The sequence below is a fragment of the Colius striatus genome, chromosome 6 (genome assembly GCF_028858725.1).
Source record: "Colius striatus isolate bColStr4 chromosome 6, bColStr4.1.hap1, whole genome shotgun sequence".
Classification (NCBI taxonomy): domain Eukaryota; kingdom Metazoa; phylum Chordata; class Aves; order Coliiformes; family Coliidae; genus Colius; species Colius striatus.
The window spans coordinates 8,051,427-8,072,815 of record NC_084764.1 but is presented as its reverse complement, the minus strand read 5'-3'; the positions used below and the strand labels follow the sequence as shown (position 1 = coordinate 8,072,815).

Below are 21,389 nucleotides of genomic sequence, written 5' to 3'. Positions count from 1 at the left end.
GAACTGGGGTTATTTAGTCTGGAGAAGAGGAGACTGAGGGGAGATCTCATTAACATTTATAAATATCTAAAGGGTGGGTGTCAGGAGGTTGGGACATCCCTCTTTTCTATAGTAGCTAGCAACAGGACAAGGGGTAATGGGATGAAGCTGAAACACAAAAAGTTCCACTTAAATATAAGAAAAAACTATTTCACTGTGAGGTGAGGGAGCCCTGGCACAGGCTGCTCAGGAAGGGTGTGGAGTCTCCTTCCTTGGAGGTCTTCAAGACCCGTCTGGACATGTTCCTGTGTGACCTGATCTAAGTGAACCTGCTTCTGCAGGGGGGTTGGACTGGATGATCTCTAAAGGTCCCTTCCAACCCCTACCATTCTATGATTCGGGGGTTTTTTTCTTGTTTCTACCTCATGGGTTTGAGTTACAGGGCAAATTTTACTGTTCAGCAGCTCCAGCAAGTCTGGTGTCCCCAAGAAGCAGAAACGTTTACATCTTGCAACTGTTACATTACCCTGTTATACCTATATCAATTTTTTGGAATATATATGTGCATATTCATTATTTTCTCAGTACTTACTTCCATGGGCTCTGTCCCCTTTGGGCACATGCGCCCTTAATCACTAAGAGGGGCTTTGGAGGTCTTCAGGACCATTTGGTGTGGTTGTCTTGATGCTCCAGTCTGGTGTCTGTGCTTTATCAGTTTGTTTATATAACTTGTTTCTTCTTTTCACAGTTAATGGTCCTTTACCATAAAGTTCTGTGACCAGCAGGACCAGGGCAGGGATTGTCCCCGTGCTGGGCCCTGGTGAGGCTGCAGCTCGAGTGCTGTGTTCAGTGTTGGGCCCCTCACTGCCAGAGGGACACTGAGGGGCTGGAGCGTGTCCAGAGCCAGGCAGCAGAGCTGGGGAAGGGGCTGGAGCACAAGTGTGATGGGGACCAGCTGAGGGAGCTGGGGGTGTTCAGCCTGGAGAAGAGGAGGCTGAGGGGAGATTTCATCATGCTCTACAACTCCCTGATAGGAGGCTGTAGTGAGGTTGGGGTCTGTCTCTTCTCTCCATTGATGAATGATAGGACACAAGGAAACGGACTCAAATTGCCCCAGGGGAGGTTTAGATTGGAGCTGAGGAAGAACTTTTTCCCTGAGAGGGTTGTCAGCCCCTGTCCCAGGCTGCCCAGGGAGGTGGGGGAGTGCCCATCCCTGGAGCTATTGCAAAGCCATGGAGCTGAGGTGCTGAGGGCCGTGGGGTAGTGGTGGGCTTGGCAGGGTGAGGGGAGGGGTTGGACTCAATGATCTTAAAGGCCTTTTCCAACCGAAATGATTTGGTAACTCTATCCGCCGCCTTCGCTTCCCCTGTGCCGGCGGCTGCTCCAGGCTCTGCAACAGCCACCGGGCCCAGCCGCGCTGCCGCCGCCGGCGCCCCAGGCCCTGCCCTCCGGCGCGGCGACACCGCCCGCTCGGCCCTCCCCTCCCAAAATGGCGGCGCTGCCGATTCCGGTTCCGGGTGGTGCGGGCAGGCCGGGATTGGGGAAGATGGCGGCGGCAGCGGGACCGTCCCGGCGGGGCGGGCTGGGGCGGGCGTGGGTCTTCTCCGGCTGGGCCTTGGGCCTGTGCTCGCTGTTGGCCTCGGGGACGCGGCCCGCCGCTGCCACCACCCACTGGGTGGTCACGGAGGACGGGAAGATCCAGCAGCAGGTGAGCGGGCCGGAGGACGTGGGGACTTGCCGACCGCCTGTCCGAGAGCCGCTGCCACCGGACGAGCGGCCCCGGCGTCTCCTGCGCCGAACTGGCGTCGCCGGCGAAACCGGGCGCTGAGGCGGCGGCGAGGAGCGGCCGGGCGGGTGCGGGCGAGCCGAGGGCAGGTTTTAGCCGGCGTTGTGTGTGAGCAGCGGCGGTCGGTCCTTCCCCGCAGCCTCCCTGAGAGCCCGTCAGGCCGTGCTGCGGGCTCCGCGCGCACCCAGGTGCCCGCTCTGAGGGCACAGCCAGCGAGACCTCGACCCTCCCGTGGAGTCCCCGGCTCTCCCGGGTGGCCGTGGCCCTGCCCCTGGGGCTTCCCGTGCCCCGAGGGCGGTCACCGCGGCGGGCGCGGCCCGGGGTAGCGATGAATTTGCGATTTCTCACCTCCCCGCCGCCGCCCTCGCACCTTTTCGCTCCTTCTGGAAACCCGAGAGAGGGAGGGAGAAATGGTAGGGCATTGCCGTATTCGGCAGTGATCCCTTGGGTTTAGTCAAAACGGCTCGTTCTGGTCCCGCGCCGTGCCCCCCACTTGCAGCACAGTTGAAAGAGTCGAGATGTGTCACGTTCGGGATCCTTCTGCCTTGTTTTGCTTATCGATTGTCGCAAGGGGAACAGAAATCCATTCATGTCAGGTCTGCTTAGCCCTTAAGCAGAACCGCCAGATCGTTTTTCTCCGGAGTGGAAGAGTTAATTGTGTAGGAAGCAATGTGGCCTTCACACCCCCACACCCCAGAGGGAAAAAGTGTGGATAGATGAATGTCTCTAAACATCATCTTCCTTCTGTGGGAAGGTCTGGTCAGGTCTCGTGTCAGAAAGCATTAGGGTCCTTGGACAGGTGGAATTGTGTTTCTCTTATGGTTCTCAGGCACTTTCTTACCCTAGTTTATCAGAAATAACGAATGACAACACTTCCAGTGTTGTCTGGCCTGCTTTTCCCACTTTAGATAGGGAGGAATTGGTATGTGATAATGATCTGGAAGCATCTCTGTGTGTATATTATTTGTATATTACCAAATTTGTATTAAGTGTTGATTTTGATTATTGCATGAAAAGCAGCTGTGTCTTTAATTAGCTAAAATGACTTGAAAATCTGATGAGCTAAATTCAGCACTGATCTTAACAAATGGCTTTTTATGCTGTCAGTTGACTGATGGTACAGGTACCATTGCTCTGCAGGAAGCTCTTCTACTACAGTTGATGGTGCTTTCAAAGCAGGGGCATTCCCACGTTCCATATGTAAAGTTCTCAAGGTCAGTAGCTGAGCTGATAAAATGATATCTGTGGAATAACTTCTCTTAACCTGTGTGGTCAAAATGAATCCATCTATTTCTGTCAAGGAAACTCAAATTATAAACATGGAACTTGAAATATGAAACTTGCAACATAAGAAACCACGTTCTTCAGTACCTGGGATGTGGTGTTGATAATTGTCCAGTGAGCTTTTCCAGTGAGGCTTTTTTACAATAAATTGTGTTTCAGCATCTGTCAGTGTCACCTCCCTGGCTCTTGTGAAAGTAACAGTTAAATTTGTGACTACTGCTAGTGCCATCCCTGCAGAGCCTCCTTGAGTTTTGGCCACTTGTTTGTGTTTGGGGGAATGAGAAGAAGAGGCATTTTCTAGAGTGGACTTGAACACAGGATTAAATGCCAAAATCTCATTGTGGTTCAACAGTTAGCAGCAAAACCAATAGATAATCTTCATTGTCCAGCAGTGGGAAGGAATTGTCTTTGCCCCACTCTACACAAGGAAGTGGAATGAAGCTGCATCAGGGGAAGTTCCAATTGTACATTAGGGAAAGACTCTTCACCAAGAGGGCGTTTGGTCACTGAAATGGGCTCCCCAAGACAATGGTCACAGTGCGAAGCCTGTGAGAGTTCAAGGAGCATCTGAATGACGGTCTGAGTTGTATGGTTGAGTTTAGATAGTCCTGTGAGGAGCAGGGAGTTGGACTCAATCCTTATGGGTCCTTTCCAACTCGAGATATCCTACGGTTCTGTGATTCAGTGGCAGTGAGGTGATTCATAGTTGATTTGTCTATTCAGTTGTAGAACCACACTATTAAAAAATATTTGAGCTGTCCTTACCCTAATACTAAGATCTACAACCTTATTAACAGGGCAGAAGCCTAAAATTTCCCCACAGAACATCCCTTTGCTTCGTGCTTTTCAGAATATTCTTCACTGAGTTGTTATTTACCATCAGAACTTGCATTTTACCAGTGCCCTTTAGCCATTCAGTCCTTGTTCCCAATTACTACTACTTTGTGCATGTTCAGTGCGGCTTTTGTCCACGTTGGTCATGTAAGTGCTTTGGCTATGAAGCTTCAAGTGTTTCAGCTTCTCAGTATGCACAGAGCATTGTCTGTCAGCACCTTCTTTACTAGTCCTAATTAATCTACTCTTGTTTTGTAGAAAAGATGATGTCACCTCCCATTTTTCCATACTACTGTAGACTCCTCCTTGGACCATCCAAGTCCATTGTACTAGTTCTTGCTGCTCACACTGTAGCCTAAGCTTGAATTTGGACACACCTTACCTTCTCGGAGACAGCTGTGTGAGCCAAGGCTCGTGTTTGGAATAAGCTTCCAGTGCTGCTGGTTTGAAAAAGATAACCTAAATGAGCTGATAGAGTAATGGTGCCTGTCCTACAGCTCGGATCAGGGCCAGCTAAATGCAGTCACTGAGGGCCTTGCAGGCTGTATTTTGTGTCCCACCATGGGGATTTCACAGTGTCCTGGATTCATCTGGGACAGAGATAATTTTGTTCCCGGTAGCAGGTACAGTGCTATGTTTTGGAGAATAACATTGATAACACATTTGACTGCTGCTAATCTTGAGTTAAGGCATTCTTGTAGTTTCCCAGACTGTGCTGGCAAGGAGGTTCACAGGGAGCATGGCCAGGAGAGCTGACCCACACCAGCCACGGGGCTATTTCATACCACGGCACATCACGTCACGCTCAGTGTATAAACTAGGGGGGAGGTGTTGCAGGGCAGGTACCAGTCACTGCTCAGACATCAGTCAGTGGTCAGCAACTGCACTGGGCAGCACTTGTCTGTCTTAGGTTTTATTTCTCTCTCATTTTGTTACATTTTATTTTGTTGTTGTTAATATTATGTGATGTTTGATATTATTATATTTTATTTCCTTTTAATTGCTAAACTCTTCTTATTTCAACTCACAAGTTTCCCCTTTTTTTCCCCTAATTCTCCTCCCCATCCCACTGGGAACGGGGCAGTAAGCCAGCATGGTGCTTAGTTGCTGGCTGGGGTTAAGGCATGACAGCCAGCCTGTCTGGGCACCCAGTCCAGTGACCAGATGCCTTCAGTATGAGGGGTTTTTTCCCCTCTTTTCTGTTTGGAATTTCCCACATAGCAACAGATGTACAATGCCTCTCACTGTCACATCTCAAGAAGAGTCTGGCTCTGTCTTCTCTGTACCCTGCTCTTGGGAAGCTGAAAACATCAGCAATATCCCTCTGCAGCTGAGCCAGCCTGCTTCTGTCAGCTGCTCAGCATGTTGTGTGCTCCAGGCCCCTCACTCCCTCCAAAGGGCTTTACTGGCTTTGAAATGGGGGCAAAGAGCCAAAGCAGGTGCATTCTCATGGGTGCTTTTTGGAGGGGAACAGTTGCTGCCCTTGCCTTGGAGGCTCCAGCCTCATTGCTGCACCACACAATGCAGTTGGCTGCTTCAGCTGTGAGGACATGCTGCTGGCTCGTCCTTTTCTGCAAAGCTGTTTTCTGTTCATCCCCAGCCTTTCCTGCTGCATGAGGCTATTGCATCCCGGGCACTGGGTTTGCACTTGCCCATGTTGACTTCATGAGGTCCCCTTTAGCCTGTTTCACCAGCTCTCTAACTGCAGCCCTGCCTTCCACTATTCAGCCCCACCCCATGTTTGCAGAGGACACCAAGCGTGCTGAGCTCCTTTTTATCTTCATTAATGAAGACTTTAAACAGTGTTGGCCACAGTATCGATTCCCGAGGGATGCTGTGGGTGATCAGCCACCACTGGACTTTGCACTGCTGGTCACAATGCTTCCAGCACAGCACTCTCCAACTGGGAGTGGCTAATACTGCCTGGTGGCTCAAGAGTGGTGCTGTTAATTAGCATTTATATTATTTCATTGTCAGAACAGTAGCATTCTCAAGCAGTCATTCTCAAACACGTTTTTAAAGGTCACCTTTTAAGATGTGGGCAAACTTCAGTGGTGGGAAAGCTCTGACATCCCCTCTGCTAAATGAGCTACCAGCCATGGGTGTCCAGCTAAGCACCAGTGACAGGTGACTTCCCTGTAGTTTTTGGTTTGCTACTGTGAGCCTTGTTTTCCTTGTTACCAAAGTGAGCTGTGGATGAGGAGCTGAAAGCAAAAGTTACAGACCCTGGCCTATATAAAAAATATAATAGCAGGAATCTGTTTGAGGAAAGAAGGATGAAAATATTTTCTATTATTGCATTAAATTCTCTGTTAGCTCTTTCTATAGTGCAGCGAGGGTGCCAGCCTTTAGTACAAGGTGATGGTCAAGTGAGGTTGATTTTCCTGTGGCATAAGGCAGCTAGCAGTACCCTGACTCAGACTTGGTTCCCAGTGGTGTAACAACCACTAGAGGTGGCAAAAATTAAGGCAAACTGAACAACTTTCCATATATTAGCAAGATCTCATCTATTAAGTGGTAGTGCTTGCAAAGTGGGCCCTGCTGTTCCAGCTGTTAGTGAGCATTTCTGCACAATGAAACAGATTAATGTACTGTTTTATCATCCCAGTAAGCCATCAAGAGAAAAGACATCAAGCTGTATCTGTTGCCCTAGTAGCCTATTTTCAGGTCAAATACATCATTCTCTGGAATATATTCTTTGAGTTTGTATTCTTTGAGTCTGATTCCACCATCAGATGCGTGTTCCTGCAAAGCCAGGGACTGAGTAATCTTCTCTCCCTTTAATGAGATTATATCTGCTCAGTGCACATGTTTATGTGCCTTTTCATTTCACAACTCGGGGTATAAAGTTCAGGGTAATACATAACTGATTTTAGACAGTGCTTGTCTGCCAGCTGGGAAACTAGCTACTCTGCAGAAGTGCTAGTGTACTTCCAGGGAAAAGAGGAACTTGGCATAAAGAGAGAACAAACAGTTGACAGATTAAATGCAATGCAGGGAACAGTTTCAGTAGTCATTCATGGCTTTACTGATGGGGACCAACTGCTGTCATCTCTCAGAGTCCTGACGTAGCAGAGCTGAGGTAGGATCTTTCTAAAGATGTCTTGATGGAGGCAGTTAAAGCCAAGCACGCTGGCAGGGAGGACTAGACTGCCTTTATCACTATAAATGCTGAAAAAGTTAGTTCTGAGTAATTAAAGTTAAAGAAGCAAAGAAACCTCCCAGGCAGATTCCAAAGCAGGAATGGGGAAGTGTTGCCAGGAGCAGAGAGCCTCTGGCAAGGAACCTGAGTTGGCAAAAAGTTGGTTTGCTTTTAATGTGCTGCTGTGTGTTTTGAAGTTCAGTAGAGGGAATCTGGAGAAGAGAGCGAAGGAGTGATGCTGGTTAGCCTGTTTGGGGCTAAGAATTCCAGCCTCCTCAATAAACATAACATCTGAATTTTGTGCAGTGTACTAGTGTGTTTAACTCTGGCTTAGTACAGTTAAGAAGGGTTACGTTACCCAACATTGCTTCCATTTGGTTATGGATGTGAGAGCTCCTTGTGTTGCAGCAAGGCAAGGTGATTCATGGGTGGTTTTAGAGTTGGTTGATGCATTGTACTGCTGTCTTGCCATCAGACTGCACACATGCTAAGAGGTGGAAATAAGAATAGTGGCCCATATGCTCCAGACTAGAGGAAAAGCGCCGCCGAAAACCAAGGAAAGCTGAAAGTTGAGTGCAGCCAAATAAAAAGTTGTTTGTTGCTTACAAAAGCATCTTCTGCTATGTATTAAGCAGTCAGTTCTGCCTTGAAGATGACAGGCGGATATTTGCTTTCCTTTTTTCACTAAAGGTTAGTTTGCTTGGCCGTTTGACCTCTTTCTTGACTGCATTTCTTACCCTTCCAAGTCTGTAGTGTGGTAAATGGAAGCGTGTGATGTAGCTTGCCTTTCCCAGAACAGTGGCCAGTGTTTGTGATTGTGTGCAAAGAGACTGAGACTGGAGATTGGTGTGAGTTTACTGCAGCTCATTAGGTGTCATCCAACCCCAGGGTGGGGAGCTGAAGCATGATGGTTTTGAAGTGTCAAAAGGGTAGGTCAGCTTATCCTCAGGAAGAGGGAAACTGTTCTGTTTTAAAACTCCTCTCTTGACTAACAGAAGACTGTGGGATTTGGGCCCTTCACTACTGTGAAAAATAGTGATTTTTTTAAAAAAAACCTCTTTGCTTCAAATTCTCTGCCTTTATAAGTATATTTGAAAAGTTTGAACCTGTCCATTTAGTGCAGTGAAAGGCCGAGATGCTCAGCGCCCCTGTCCCTAATGGGGTGCAGGCCTAGAACCACACTTGACCAGCCTCCGCCTTTCTGTGCTGCTGTGAAGGTCACGGCCAGATGTCAGTTTGGTGGAGTGCAGTCAGAAATGCAAATTTGTTGTTCTTTGGGGCAGCAATGGAGAAGTAGGCTGCACTGTTCTGGACTCAGCAGTTGAAAGATTTGCATCTGAGGCGGAGGAGCTGAGGCAGATGTGAAGGGCTGCTGAAATACAGCTGTCGGTGCCTGTGCCCCACATGCCTGCTGAAGTCCAGTAGGTAACCTTATGCCAGATTTTAACTCCTGACAGCAAAGTCTTCATACAAGAATGTCTGGATTTAGCCCAGCATAGTAATGTATGCCAAGGTGGTTCGGTTTCTAAGTCCAGAAGTGCCCCAGCACTGGCTCTGACCATGCATGGGCAGCATGTCCTGCTTGCTCCTTTACAACCTTTGTCCTCCAGGCACAGGAGTGGCTCCCAGATACTGGTAGCATCCTCTCACTTTGATCTCCTGGCTTCCCATTGTGTTTCCCATCAGTTTTAAAGTAAGGGTAGAACAAACTGACAAAATGATCCAAATCATCTGTTCAGAGCTGGTTATTCTGTGGTGGCAGCTGTGCTTGGTGTCTGGTGTGCCTTCCCAGTATTGTGGCAGGTATCACAGCAAAAGGATAGCCTGGAAGGTGGCCCAAGCACGTGTTTGTGTGAAGGCCCTATCAAAGCCCAAAAGAGGAAAGGAAATCCACTGTTACCTCATGTAGCTGAACTCTTTTTCTTTTGCTTTTTAACATTTAAAGCCAAATCCCTACCTGTTACTAACCAGTCAGGAAATGAGAACCGTGGTGTAAAGTGTCTGCCATAAAAATACATTACCAAATACAGTCATTTCCCTTAAGGTTTAACCAGAAAAAACTGATTTGTTGTCTGTCTGCTGTTCTTAAGCTGAAGAAATTACTGCTCAGGGTTAACCTTTTTAAGTATCTCCTAAGTCTAGTATTTTTTCCTTTTCTGTACTTTAAACATTAGAACACATTATATTTAGGATATGGCAGTGAGCAAGCAGCAGGAACCAATCTGCCTGTATGAAAACAAGTTCTTGTCCATTACAGATGTATAAGAGCGATCACTCCAGCTCCTGTTTTGATTCAATGGATCGTATGGCTGGCACCTGCTTTACTGCTGTAGAACATACATGCTGGAAATCTGCTTTCTACCCTAAGTATAACCAACAACACGCTGAAGACAAGTGGCATTACAAAAAAAGTCTTGTTTTCCTTTAATGTGTTTAGATCTGCTATCTATGAGATCATAGCTGGTGTGCTTTCTGAAAGTCATCTCAGTTGAGCAGACCAATAATGCTGCAGCTTTGCTATGTTTTATGCTTGATGTGCTGTGTTTAAAATGTCTGTATGCAAACACCTAATGCTGTTTGGTGAGAGCTTCTGCAGCTGTAACCTTTTAAGTGGCTCACTGCTTACTATAAAAGCTCAATTCAACATGATTTTTCTGTGTGAATTTTTCAGTGACATCCTTTGGAACAAGTATTTTCTGACACTCCCTGATCATCATTTCCATAGGCCAAAGCATTTATGTTCCAGTCTTGTAGCTTGTCTTGAACTGAAGCCTATTTGCAGCTTCTTTAAGAAATGCTTTGGTAGCAGCATCTCAAGACAGCAAGAATATACAAAAAGACAAGTATCAGTTTTTAGATCCTTTGCTCCCACTTGAGACTACAAGGACTTCCAGCCTGAGTGGGAATTGCCTTTATTTTACAAGTACAGTGACAAAAGATCCACTATAAAACAAGTGCAAGGAGCTCATTTTGCTGCATGCCATCATTTGCTGTAATGTCTTTTCAGCTTCTTTCTGTCATAATCTGCCTTCTGTGTGTCATAAAGTGCTTTTAGGACATGCAGAGGCACTGACAGCTGTTCTGAATTGGGTGTTCCTCTGTCTCAATTAACAGTGGGATTTCCACAGTACTTCAGCCTTACTTAAAATAGTTTGACTGAAGCATTCATTGACCCTCATTTCAAACATTTCTATGGTTGTGCAATGTAACTGGATCATGGGGAAAAGCAGACTGGAAGGTTTGGCAAAACTTACAAGTCTAATTATTCAGAGGCTTTGATATATGCAGGTAACACAGGAGACTCAAAAACTTCGGGGTTTGACTCAACTCCGCTGCCTTTTTTTGATTACACAAGTTCTGTGTGTCTCTTGCTGAATCAGGTTCTTGGTGTACTTTGACAGTGAATAAATTTGAACAGTGCTTTATAAAGAAACTTTCACCTTTGGGCAGAGTTGAACAGAGAACACTTATTCTAAAAGTGCTCTGCTGGCAGCCTTTCTGCAGTGTAGCTATAGCAGCCGTCAGACATTCAAGGAAAGCTTTTCAGTACTATTTTCTTCCTGTTTACTGTGTTTGAATCAAAGTCAGATTATTGTATTTCAAGCACTTCATCTTGAATGTCAGTGTTTCAGCAGTTTGGAAGAAGAGTAAATGAATGTGGGGCTTTGCCATCAGCCTAACAAAAAATGAGTAAGTTGGAACATGTATTTGTTCTGGCACTGTCTTTAGCACAAGATGCTCTGCAGGTTGATATCTGTAGGTAAAAGCAGCATCTGAGAACATCTGGGTATTTGATTGCAGCTGTTAACAGTATTGAAATAATGACACATCTTGAAATAACACCTGCCCTCTAATCATAGAATCGTAGAATCATAGAATCGTAGAATCATAGAATGGTAGGGGTTGGAAGGGACCTTTAGAGATCATCTAGTCCAACCCCCCTGCAGAAGCAGGTTCACCTAGATCAGGTCACACAGGAACATGTCCAGGCAGGTCTTGAAGACCTCCAAGGAAGGAGCCTCCACACCCTCCCTGGGCAGCCTGTGCCAGGGCTCCCTCACCTCACAGTGAAATAGTTTTTCTTATGTTTAAGTGGAACTTTTTGTGTTCCAGCTTGATCCCATTACCCCTTGTCCTGTTACTATCTACTGTAGAAAAGAGGGATGTCCCAATCTCCTGACACTCACTCTTTAGATGTTAATGTTAATAAGATCACCTCTGTCTCCTCCAGACTAAACAGCCCCAGTTCCCGCAGCCTTTCCTCATATGAAAGATGTTCTATACCCTTGATCATCTTGGTGGCCCTGCGCTGGACTCTCTGCAGGAGTTCTCTGTCCCTCTTGAGCTGAGGAGCCCAGAACTGGACACAGTACTCCAGATGAGGCCTCACCAGGGCAGAGGAGAGGGGGAGAACCACCTCCCTCCACCTGATGGCCACACTCTTCTTGATGCATCCCAGGATGCCGTTGGCTTTCTTGGCACGAGGGCACATTGCTGGCTCATATTTAGTTTATTATCAATCAGGACTCCCAGGTCTCTCTCTGCAGAGCTGCTCTTCAGCAGTTCGACCCCTAGCCTGTACTGGTGCATGGGGTTGTTCCTTCCCAGACACAGGACTCTGCACTTGTCATTGTTGAACCTCATGAGGTTCCTCTCTGCCCAACTCTCAGGCCAGTCGAGATCCCGCTGAATGGCAGCACAGTCTTCTGGGGAATCAGCCAGTCCTCCCAGTTTGGTGTCATCAGCCAACTTGCTGAGGGTACACTCTGTCCCCTCATCCATATTGTTGATGAAGATGTTGAACAAGACTGGCCCCAGAGTCAATCCCTGTGGAACTCCACTGGCCACAGGCCTCCAACTCAATTCTGTCCCATTGATACCACCCTCTGGGCTCTGTCATTCAGCCAGCTCTCCATCCACCTCACTGTCCACTCATCCAAGCCACACTGCCTGAGCTTTCTGATGAGGATGCTGTGAGAGACAGTGTCAAAAGCCTTGCTGAAGTCAAGGTAGATAATATCCACTGCTCTCCCCTCATCCAGCCAGCCGGTTATGCACTCATAGAAGGCTGTCAGGTTAGTCAAACAGGATTTCCCCTTGGTGAAGCCATGTTGACTCTCCCTGATAACCATCTTATCCTTCATATGTTCAGTGATAACATTCAGGGTGAGTTGTTCCATCACCTTTCCAGGGATGGAGGTGAGGCTGACCAGCCTGTAGTTTCCTTCTTGCCCTTTTTGAAGACTGGCGTGACATTGGCCTTTCTCCAGTCCTCAGGCACCTCACCTGTCCTCCATGATTGTTCAGAAATAATGGAGAGAGACTTAGCAATCGCATCAGCCATCTCCCTCAGCACTCTAGGATGCATCCCATCAGGTCCCGTTGACTTACGAGTGTTGAGCTAGGCCAACAAGTCTTTAGCCTCTTGCTCTTCCACCCAGGACAAGTCCTCTGCTATCCTGGCCATCCTGTTATCCTTGCTGACTGGGCTTCCCAAGGGTCAGCCTTGGCTGTAAAGACTGAAGCAAAGAAGGCATTCAGTACTTCGGCCTTCTCTGCATCCTCAGACACCAGGGCACCCTCAGTGTTTAGCAGCGGGCCCACATTCCCCCTCACCATCCTTCTGCTGCTGATGTACTTGAAAAATGCCTCATTCCTGTCCTTAACATCCCTGGCTAAATGTAATTCTAGAAGGGCTCTAGCCTTCCTAGTTGCACCCCTGCATGCCCTGGCAATGTTCCTATACTCTCCCCATGAAGTCAGCCCGTTTCTACCTCTCATAGATGGCTGCTTTCTGCCTGAGTCGTCCCAGCAGATCCTTGCTCATCCATGGAGGCCTCCTACCTCCTTTTCCTCCTTTCTTGCACGTTGGGACACACTGATCCTGGGCTTGGAGGAAGTGGTACTTGAAGACTGACCAGCTCTCATTGGCACTTCTGTCTTCTAGAATCATATCCCATGAGATCTGTCCAAGTAGATCTTTGAAGAGGCCAAAGTCAGCTCACCTGAAATCCAGGGTCAGGTTCCTGCTTTGTGTTCTGCCCCTTCCACACAGGATCTTGAACTCTACTATCTCATGGTCACTGCAGCCAAGGGTGCCTCCAGCCTTCACATCCCCAACCAGGCCATCTCTATTCATCAGTACCAGGTCCAGCAGCACACCCCTCCTTGTTGGTTCCTGGATCATCTGCGACAGGAAGTTGCTGTCAACAATCTGTAGGAACCTCCTGGACTGCGTGTGCTTGGCTGTGTGGTTATCCCAGCAGATATCAGGGTAGTTGAAGTCCCCCGTGAGGACCAGGGACCGTGATCGTGAGTTAAAACCTAATAAGGTTTTAACTGTTGAAGTCAGGTTGTTTCCAGAGCAAAGTTTTGTACTGTTTTCCTTACCAGTTAATTGTTTTAAATCTGCTTTTAAATGCAAACCCTGTACCACAACATTTTCAGCAGTGCTCTGAGCAAACACGGACTTTTATTCATGCCAACGGTCTTATGTTTTTATTCAGGGTATGATTTTCTGGGTTTGGGGATATGTCTGCACTGGAAAACAACAAGGTGCTGGGCAGCAGTGAGGATGGCGTGAGGTGTGAGTGCCCAGGTGGTGAGCCCTGCAGGGCTCACAGTGTGTGTGTCTTCTCCATTTCAGCACATGATGCCCCCCACTTGCCTTTACCATTGCTGTTAGCTCTGCTGTATAGATCATGCTGATATTTGCTACCTGCTCACTGTGCTAAATTTGTTGTGGGGTGGCATCACTGCCCTCAATGGCAAATATAGGTTTGGTGCTCTTCACAGCTGGGTAAGTCAATTTTGCCTTTTTGCAGCTGTAGAAACCACAGTCACTGTAAAAGAAAATGTGTTTGGTCTGGGGAAGGGTGTTATAAAAGGGTGGTTAATGGTCCAGGAGCCTTGACAATATTGCTGTCTGGATCCAGGAGGAACATTGCAAGAGCCACATGGCTGTCTCTAGAGAGAGGGGAATGATGAAGTACTCGCCTGAGGCCAGTTCAGACTGGCATGCTGATCTGGCTGAAAGCTAATTGTTTAATCTTTTAAGTATTTTTTCAGCTGAATTGGCTGACCTGTTTCTCAGTGGAGCTATAAGATTACAGGGAGTAAGAAAAGGGAGGATTCCCTTACTTAGCAGCACGTTGGGGTTTTTTGTGATCAGTCTAAGCAGATGAGGAAATTGACCTTTTAATTCTATGAAATTCTTGGAACACCATCATCCTCCAAACCCATGCCTGTCGAAAGCCAAATTGGCGTTATTTTCCTTATCTGCAGGCATGATATCGTTATATCTCCTGTAGGTTTCAGTCAAGATCCATTCTCCTCTGTGTCATATAGTGTATTTTTGTAGATCTGGGTGCTTTTTGTTTCATCAGTTACCATTTTGTAATGCCTTCATATTGTAAATGTATAAAATAAAGTGTAAGAACTGATACAGTATATTTGGCTCACTTTTACAAGCTGCCAAAAGTGCTCTGAACACTTTAGATGCGCTGGCTCAAGTTTCCTCTGCAAACCTTGCAAGGTTGTCCAGCGTAGCTGCTTAAGTTCTCCATTCAAATTCTTTCTCACAAATTACTGCACTCAAGTTAGATCTATGTTTTTGGGAGTCAGTAATAGTTTTTACTCTGGTAATTTCTGGCAATGGAAGTCTAGAACTTTCAGAGTCAGGAATGAACAAATGTAAACAAAGGTAAGGTTTTATTTGCTAATGAAGTTTTGGTTTTAGAGCTTTTTGTTTATGCACTGCATTGGTCTTAAAGAGCTAAGGCTATGCAGTAATATTAACTTTCTACTGGATTGAAAGGTTTTGCTATTACTAGACAGTGCTCATTTGCTGGTGACAAACAGAGCAGATTTAGAAGTGAAAATCTGAAGACTAAAGAAAAATATCATGCATGCTGCTTAAGTTGAGATGGTTTCTTGGTGGATTGACATCACTTCATAAATTAATTCAGTGACATTGCAGTTTGATTGGTTTGATTTGATTTCTGCTGCCAGGTTAATAGTTGATAGGAATTTGGTACTTGTGGTGTTTTTCTGTCAGCCCCTGCATGCTGGATTGGCTTTGGATTGCTCCAGATCCCCAGACACTAAATTTAGACCTAACTCTCGTGAGACTGTTTTATTGAAAATGAAAACCAGAAACTGTCCCTGGTGATCATTCTGTTTCTGAATGAAGGATAGGCTGAGATCCTTTATCTTTCAGAATAAGGCTTTCTACATGATGGTGCCTTCATAACTTTTTGCAAAAAATCACTCCCCAGGTGCAGTTTGTCACTGAAAGTGAAGCTGATAATTGACTGTGTAGTGTCATGCAAGCAGCTTTTAGTTGTCAGAGGAACAGTGCTATTTTGGAATGAGCTATTAAGTGCTTTAAATACAGTAAAACTTTCCCTTTTCATTGTAAATTCTTCTCTCATTCAATTGCTTATACGACAGTAATTTCTTTAGCAAATAAGTGCTACTTTTGGCACATAACTTGTTTTGCTTGCAGGTAGTTCAAAGGGAGGTAGGAAACAAGAAATCTGACTAAAGTGCTGTAGACTTAACACTTCATCTAACAGCATCATTAGGGGTTTTTAACTTGGTATCTTCTGTGGTTCTCTGGATCATGTGGGTATTTGGTCACCTTTTATTGACAACAGCTAAGTCCACAATCTCCGAATTCAGTGTAAAAACCAACTGTTGCAGTAGCACCTGTTATTGTCTATTCATTTGTTGATATAACAGAATTAAGTAGCTGAGGCAGAAAATAAGTTACATTCAAGTAACTGTGGAGGTAGCCATCTGCCAAAATGGCTGCATCCTGAAAGAAGCACTTCAGCTTTTGATTTGGAAAGAAATACTTAACCAAATTTAGTCAAAACCACCTTAGGAGGGTTTTTGAGGTGAAGGGGATAAAAGGAACAAATGATTTATTTTGGAGGATAGGATCCTTACTCAGATCCTGTTATTCAGATAAAGCAACTATCCTGTTCAGCTATTGAGTTTGGACTAGCTTGTAGGAGAGGCTGGTGGGTACCGGAGCTGGCATGCAGGACTGACTGGTATCACACTGACACAGGGGATGAAATAGGGCTGCCAGCCTAGAGGTAAGCCTTTGGATCAGCTCAGCTGCTCATACATCACCTTCTTGACTGCATTGACTTTCTCCTCACCCAGTCAGGCAGCAGAATTGATTTGGCATGAGGACAAGGGTGGACTATTTCGACTGTGAAGTGCCATAGCTTACTGAGCCCAATTAGAGACCAGTAAAGGTCTGGTATGTAGTCACTATTGTCTGTGGTAACTATGGCATTGCTTGTCACTGAGCCACCAACTCCTGTGCAAGAGCTATGGAGACACAATCTTTAACAGAATTTTCAGTCTTTGTCTACTTACCTATTGAACTTGTTCATTTACCTGTTAATCCCAAAGGCAATGGATCTTAAAGCTCTGCCAGTGTGTTAAATTAGTTGTGTGGAGGAGTTGACTTGAAGCTGAACTACTTTGCGCCTGTTGAGGGACATGATGGAGGAACTTTAAAGCTACAAAAGAAAGCATTTTTTTTGCAATTTAAAGTGTCCAGTGTATTTCAGCAGTGGGTGCTCTTGGTAGTGTTTGTTGTGAGAATTTACTTGCCCCTTACACTTAGAATTTGTGTGCCTGATTAAGCTAAAATAGATTTAAAAATTCAGCGTTATTTGAACTGGATTCTCAAATAACAATGTTATTTGAAGTACAGATCTAGATTGTGGACATAATATGAATGCTGAGTGGCCAGAAAACCTCTGAACAGTCAAACTGATTGAATTAATGTAACTTCTTACCTTTTAAAATTGCTCTGGTGAAGAGAATCTTACGTGATGGACTGTTGAAATGTCTTGTAGGTGGATTCACCAATGAACTTGAGGAACCCACATGATTTGGTGATACTAATGAGACAAGAAACAACAGTTAACTACCTCAAAGAACTGGAGGTAAAGCATAACCTTGAGTACTAATTTCTGAAAATACAGCATTGGGGTTTTTTCCACAGGTTTTTTAGTGATAAATTTAGATGGGAAACAGAAGTAATTACTGACATAATTCTACTTTGGTGAAAGGATGAAGAATTCTTCAGATCTCAAGAATTTTATGCCTCAGATTTGCTCACTGGTTATCATTGTCCCTAGCTGCATCATTCCCTGTTGTCACCCAGAAATCCTAATACCTTTAAGTCAAGTCATTTAGGTACTGAATTCTGTTGCGAACTACTGTATTCCAGAAGAATACAGAACAGGTCACTTCTGTTTTCCTTTGGGCCCTTTATTATTAAAAAAGGGTCCAAGAACACCCTTCTGAAAAGGTCTTTCATAAATTTCAAACCAATGGCCTAAACTAAAGTTTAAATATAATGTGAGCTAGGCAAGCTAACAGCTCGTAGCCTTTTTTCAGACCATTCACTCCTTTCTCTTGTGCAAGCTTTGGTTTGTCTAGTTAGGATAACTAGCTATCTGGGAAGATGGATGAGCACCAGAGGTAGCTTTAGGTAAATGGGAGAAGAAAAAACAGGACTGCCCCATGTGTGACTGTATTCAGCCAGCCTTTCTCATTGGGGTATACTCATTTTTGTGGTAGTGGAGATTTCAGCTATGGATTGAACAGTAATTGTAAGCTCTTCAGGACATAGAGCGTGAGTGTGGAAATTACTCATGTAAAGAACACATTTTAATTAAAAATGCAAATTTTCTTCTTTCATATATACACATTCTGGTGATATTTAATGAGCTTTCAATTTGCACATTTAGATGAGAATTAAATACAACTTCCTGCCCACTCACTGCTCATAAATAGGTATGAGCTCTATGGGGCAAAGGGCACCTCCTAAGGCTCATGGTGAGCTGATCTATAGAAATTAGTCTCAATTTTTACATTAACCTCCCACATCACTGGATAAACAGTTTGAAAGTTCATTTTGTTAGCAATCTGTAACAGTGTTTCCATGAGGTCTTACAGTGGAGGAAAAGGGTCCAATTATGGAAAAGCTGATCTACTGTTAACTACTTCTTCTATTTTCTGAATGGCCTACGATGGATTTGGAGTGCTATTAGCCATCTTTTTAGGTACAGGAGGAGAAATAAGGGCCTGTTCAAGTCATGTTATCTCTAATGAAAGTATCTAGGTTCTGTCGTGTAGATGTTATAAAATATATGGAAATATTCCCAAAATTTGAAGAGAGTGTTTTAGATTTTCTTCAAGTGGACTTTGTTTTAAGGCAAAAGTTGGTCTGTTCTACATCTAGTAGCTATAGAGTTTGCTTTTACCAGTATGTCTTCTTTTTTTTCTTTGTCTTTTTATTCCTACAGAAACAGTTAGTTGCTCAAAAGATTCATATAGAGGAAAATGAGGACAGAGACACGGGGCTGGAACAAAGGCATAATAAGGAGGATCCAGACTGCATTAAAGCAAAGGTGCCTTTGGGGGACCTAGATCTGTACGATGGCACGTACATCACCTTAGAGAGCAAAGATATCCGGTAATAAGATGCTTCATATTTTAAGAACTTTTTAAAAAGTCAACTATAAATGCAAGCAAAAAAGAAAAAAATACTGTCACTAAGTGTTCCCTAAATGACAACTGTTTTATTTGTGTTACTATGGGTTAAAATTGAAACAGCCTCTCCCAGTAAATATGAAAGGGTGTGCACAGAAATGCTGTTGAATTTCCTTGAGTGTGCTTTAAGTGTTTTGAGCTGGATGTGTTCTTCTAGGGGAAACTGCCTTGACTGAAATTTGGCTGGAATCCTGTTGATTACCAAGCTGTTGTTGAACCTTCTGGTCATGTTTCATCCCCTGTGTTTAGCAAGTAGAGGAAGTATGTCCAGTCTGCTTGACATTTAGCCTCATTGGTAATTCATCTTGAGGGCTCACTGGTTTAGGTCTGTAGTTTTACTTTTTTAACATAAGCAGATGAGTGCCTGAACTGGGAAAATTTTATCCTCTGATACTTTCATTTTGGCTTCTCACTAATTCTTGGGGTTGGTTGGTTTGTTTCAGTCTTCTGATCTGCATGCGTTGCCATTTCCCTGGCACGTAGATCATGAGTCATAGTAGCCATACGGTAGATTGATGCTGATACATTTTGGAGGCAATCCAAATGGGGATCTTTCTCTAAAACATACGAATCTATTTACTTTATCCTATAGTGATGACATCCTGATACACAACTGAAATCTGAGAAGACATCAGAAATGATCTAATGTGGTCATAAAAACACATGGCTTTTATAACAGTCAAACCTGAATACTATATCAACTGCAATACTGTCTCTTTTGAACTTTGCAGTATTTTAATCTGGAATCAGCTGTATTTTGTTGTTCTGTCCTCAGCCCTGAAGACTACATAGACACAAAGTCACCAGTGCCTCCAGACCTGCAGCAGCCAGACTGTACAAAAGTTCTAGATCTTCCATACAGCATTCACGCTTTCCAGCACTTACGGGTAAGCCAGCAAATGCAAAGTATGGGGTTTTTTTCCCCATCAGGAAGAGGAACAGAAAACTCTTCCTGGCAGTTCTCACCCCAGATTGAAAGGTATTGTGATCTTTCAAGACTGTTTCAGACTATTTTTTTTTAAGTCACAGTTGTGCCCCAATTAAGGGACTTGCTTATAGGAGGACAGCTCATCAGATACACAAATCTTGTTTCTCTTTTGTTGTTGTCTTATTTTAGAGTGTGTTTTTAGGTAAATGGAGTAATTTGTTTTCCTTGGTAAAATGGTAGCTTTCCTTGGAAATGCTTCTAGCTTGTGAATTGCTTCAGTTGAACACTGATGAGTGCTGAACAGGGTTGTTACACTGGGTGAAGATTCACGGTCAGAAAACTACTTTGTGGTCTTGTCAGCATGTCCTAACATCGTTGACTGACTGTTTGGCATCTGAATGCCAAGCTCGAACACGGAGAATGAGGTAGTTGTTCTTTACTAGTAGGAGGTTTATCTGCTTTAGAAAGGTTACAGTGGAAGCACCATGCAAAAATTATTTGTTGTCAACAGCATCACGTGTGCAAATTTTCTAAAGTAGATGCAACTTTAGTGCTTAGATCTTGATATTTATTGTACTACAAATATTCAGAATAACTTTGTCTACAAATAATGATTTTCTTATGGACAAAACAGGAGCTGATGGGTTTTTTTAATCTCTGTTCCTGAGTCTGGATGTGCTTTTGAAAGGAGTTTGTTGTTGGGGAAGGAAAGGAGAGGAGATGTAGGGACACTTCCATATTGTGCAGGTAACCTGACAAACATAAGTTAAATGCTTCAGCAGTCATTGGTGAAATCAATAGCTGCCAGTTGCATAGTGCTACCAGAAATTAATGTTTCTCCTTTAGCATTCCCAAGCAGAAGCAGCTTTTGGCTGCTTCTGTCCTTAATGATATATACTATTAATCTGTCAAAGGTGACATTATCCTGTCAAGTCCCTTGATCTTGATACAGAAGGATGAAAGGAATGTAAAATAACCAAGCTGTAAACTTTCCTAGAAGTCATGTTCTTGTGTATATTTCTCTACTTTTCCTAAAAGTGTCAGCAAATACCTATATTCAATTTTTATTTTAGGGTGTCCAAGAAAGAGTGAATCTTTCTGCACCCTTATTACCTAAGGAAGATCCAATCTTCACATACTTATCACGGAGGCTGGGAAGAAGTATAGAGGAAATAGGTCATCGTATTTATGATGGGCTGATGAAGGTATGAAACTTCAATCTTATGTACACACAAAAACAATGCTAGAAAGGTCTCCTGAGATTAGATATGCCTGGTGCATGCAGTGAGCTCCAGTACTAGTTTTGTGTGTATATGTTTTGGTTTGCATTTCAATTACAAAAGGCAGACTATAAAAATGTTTTCTGCCAGGCAAGCAGAAGTAGAAGGCATCAGCAAAGCCAGTAAATAGATATTTACTGTCACCTTTAATTATTTTGTGTATTTTCATGGTCTGGCAAGCCTCATTCGTTGCTCTGTCAAGCTAATAAGAGCTTTTAAACAATACTGGAGGTACTTAAAGAATAAAGAAGAAACAATAGCACTGAAATGTGTATGATTAAATGCCTTCCTGCAGGATATAGGAGCTCTCATTGAACTCCAGCTAAGCTGCTGATGCTTAAACTATGGTCACTTCTCTCATTTTGAGTTGTTACCTGTCTGAAAGGCAGAAGTTCTGTTTCTCTAATGCATTTATATGCTAGTTCATTCTTCCTTAACATTCACAACTATTGCTAAATGGCAGCTTTCCAGAGGAAGGGGATAACTTGGAGCAGGTTTTAGGGCTCAGCTTTCTATCCCACAGTAATGAAAGCCCCGATTAACTGTTCAGTTCATGTGTTAGTAGAGTCC

General features: G+C 44.4%; 1 protein-coding gene across 2 annotated transcripts in view; it reads left to right on the top strand.

Moving 5' to 3' along the window:
* The first annotated feature begins 1,465 nt into the window (after positions 1-1,465).
* Positions 1,466-21,389, top strand: part of TTC17 (tetratricopeptide repeat domain 17) — a 59,489-nt gene continuing 39,565 nt past the window's right edge. The window contains exons 1-5 of one of the 2 annotated variants that reach the window (XM_061998197.1): positions 1,466-1,687; positions 16,907-16,996; positions 18,365-18,534; positions 19,387-19,498; positions 20,613-20,744. In XM_061998197.1, coding sequence (XP_061854181.1) covers positions 1,469-1,687; positions 16,907-16,996; positions 18,365-18,534; positions 19,387-19,498; positions 20,613-20,744 — 723 coding nt within the window. In that variant the 5' untranslated portion in view covers positions 1,466-1,468. The remainder of the gene's footprint in view (positions 1,688-16,906; positions 16,997-18,364; positions 18,535-19,386; positions 19,499-20,612; positions 20,745-21,389) is intronic. The other variant, XM_061998196.1, reaches the window with a different exon arrangement.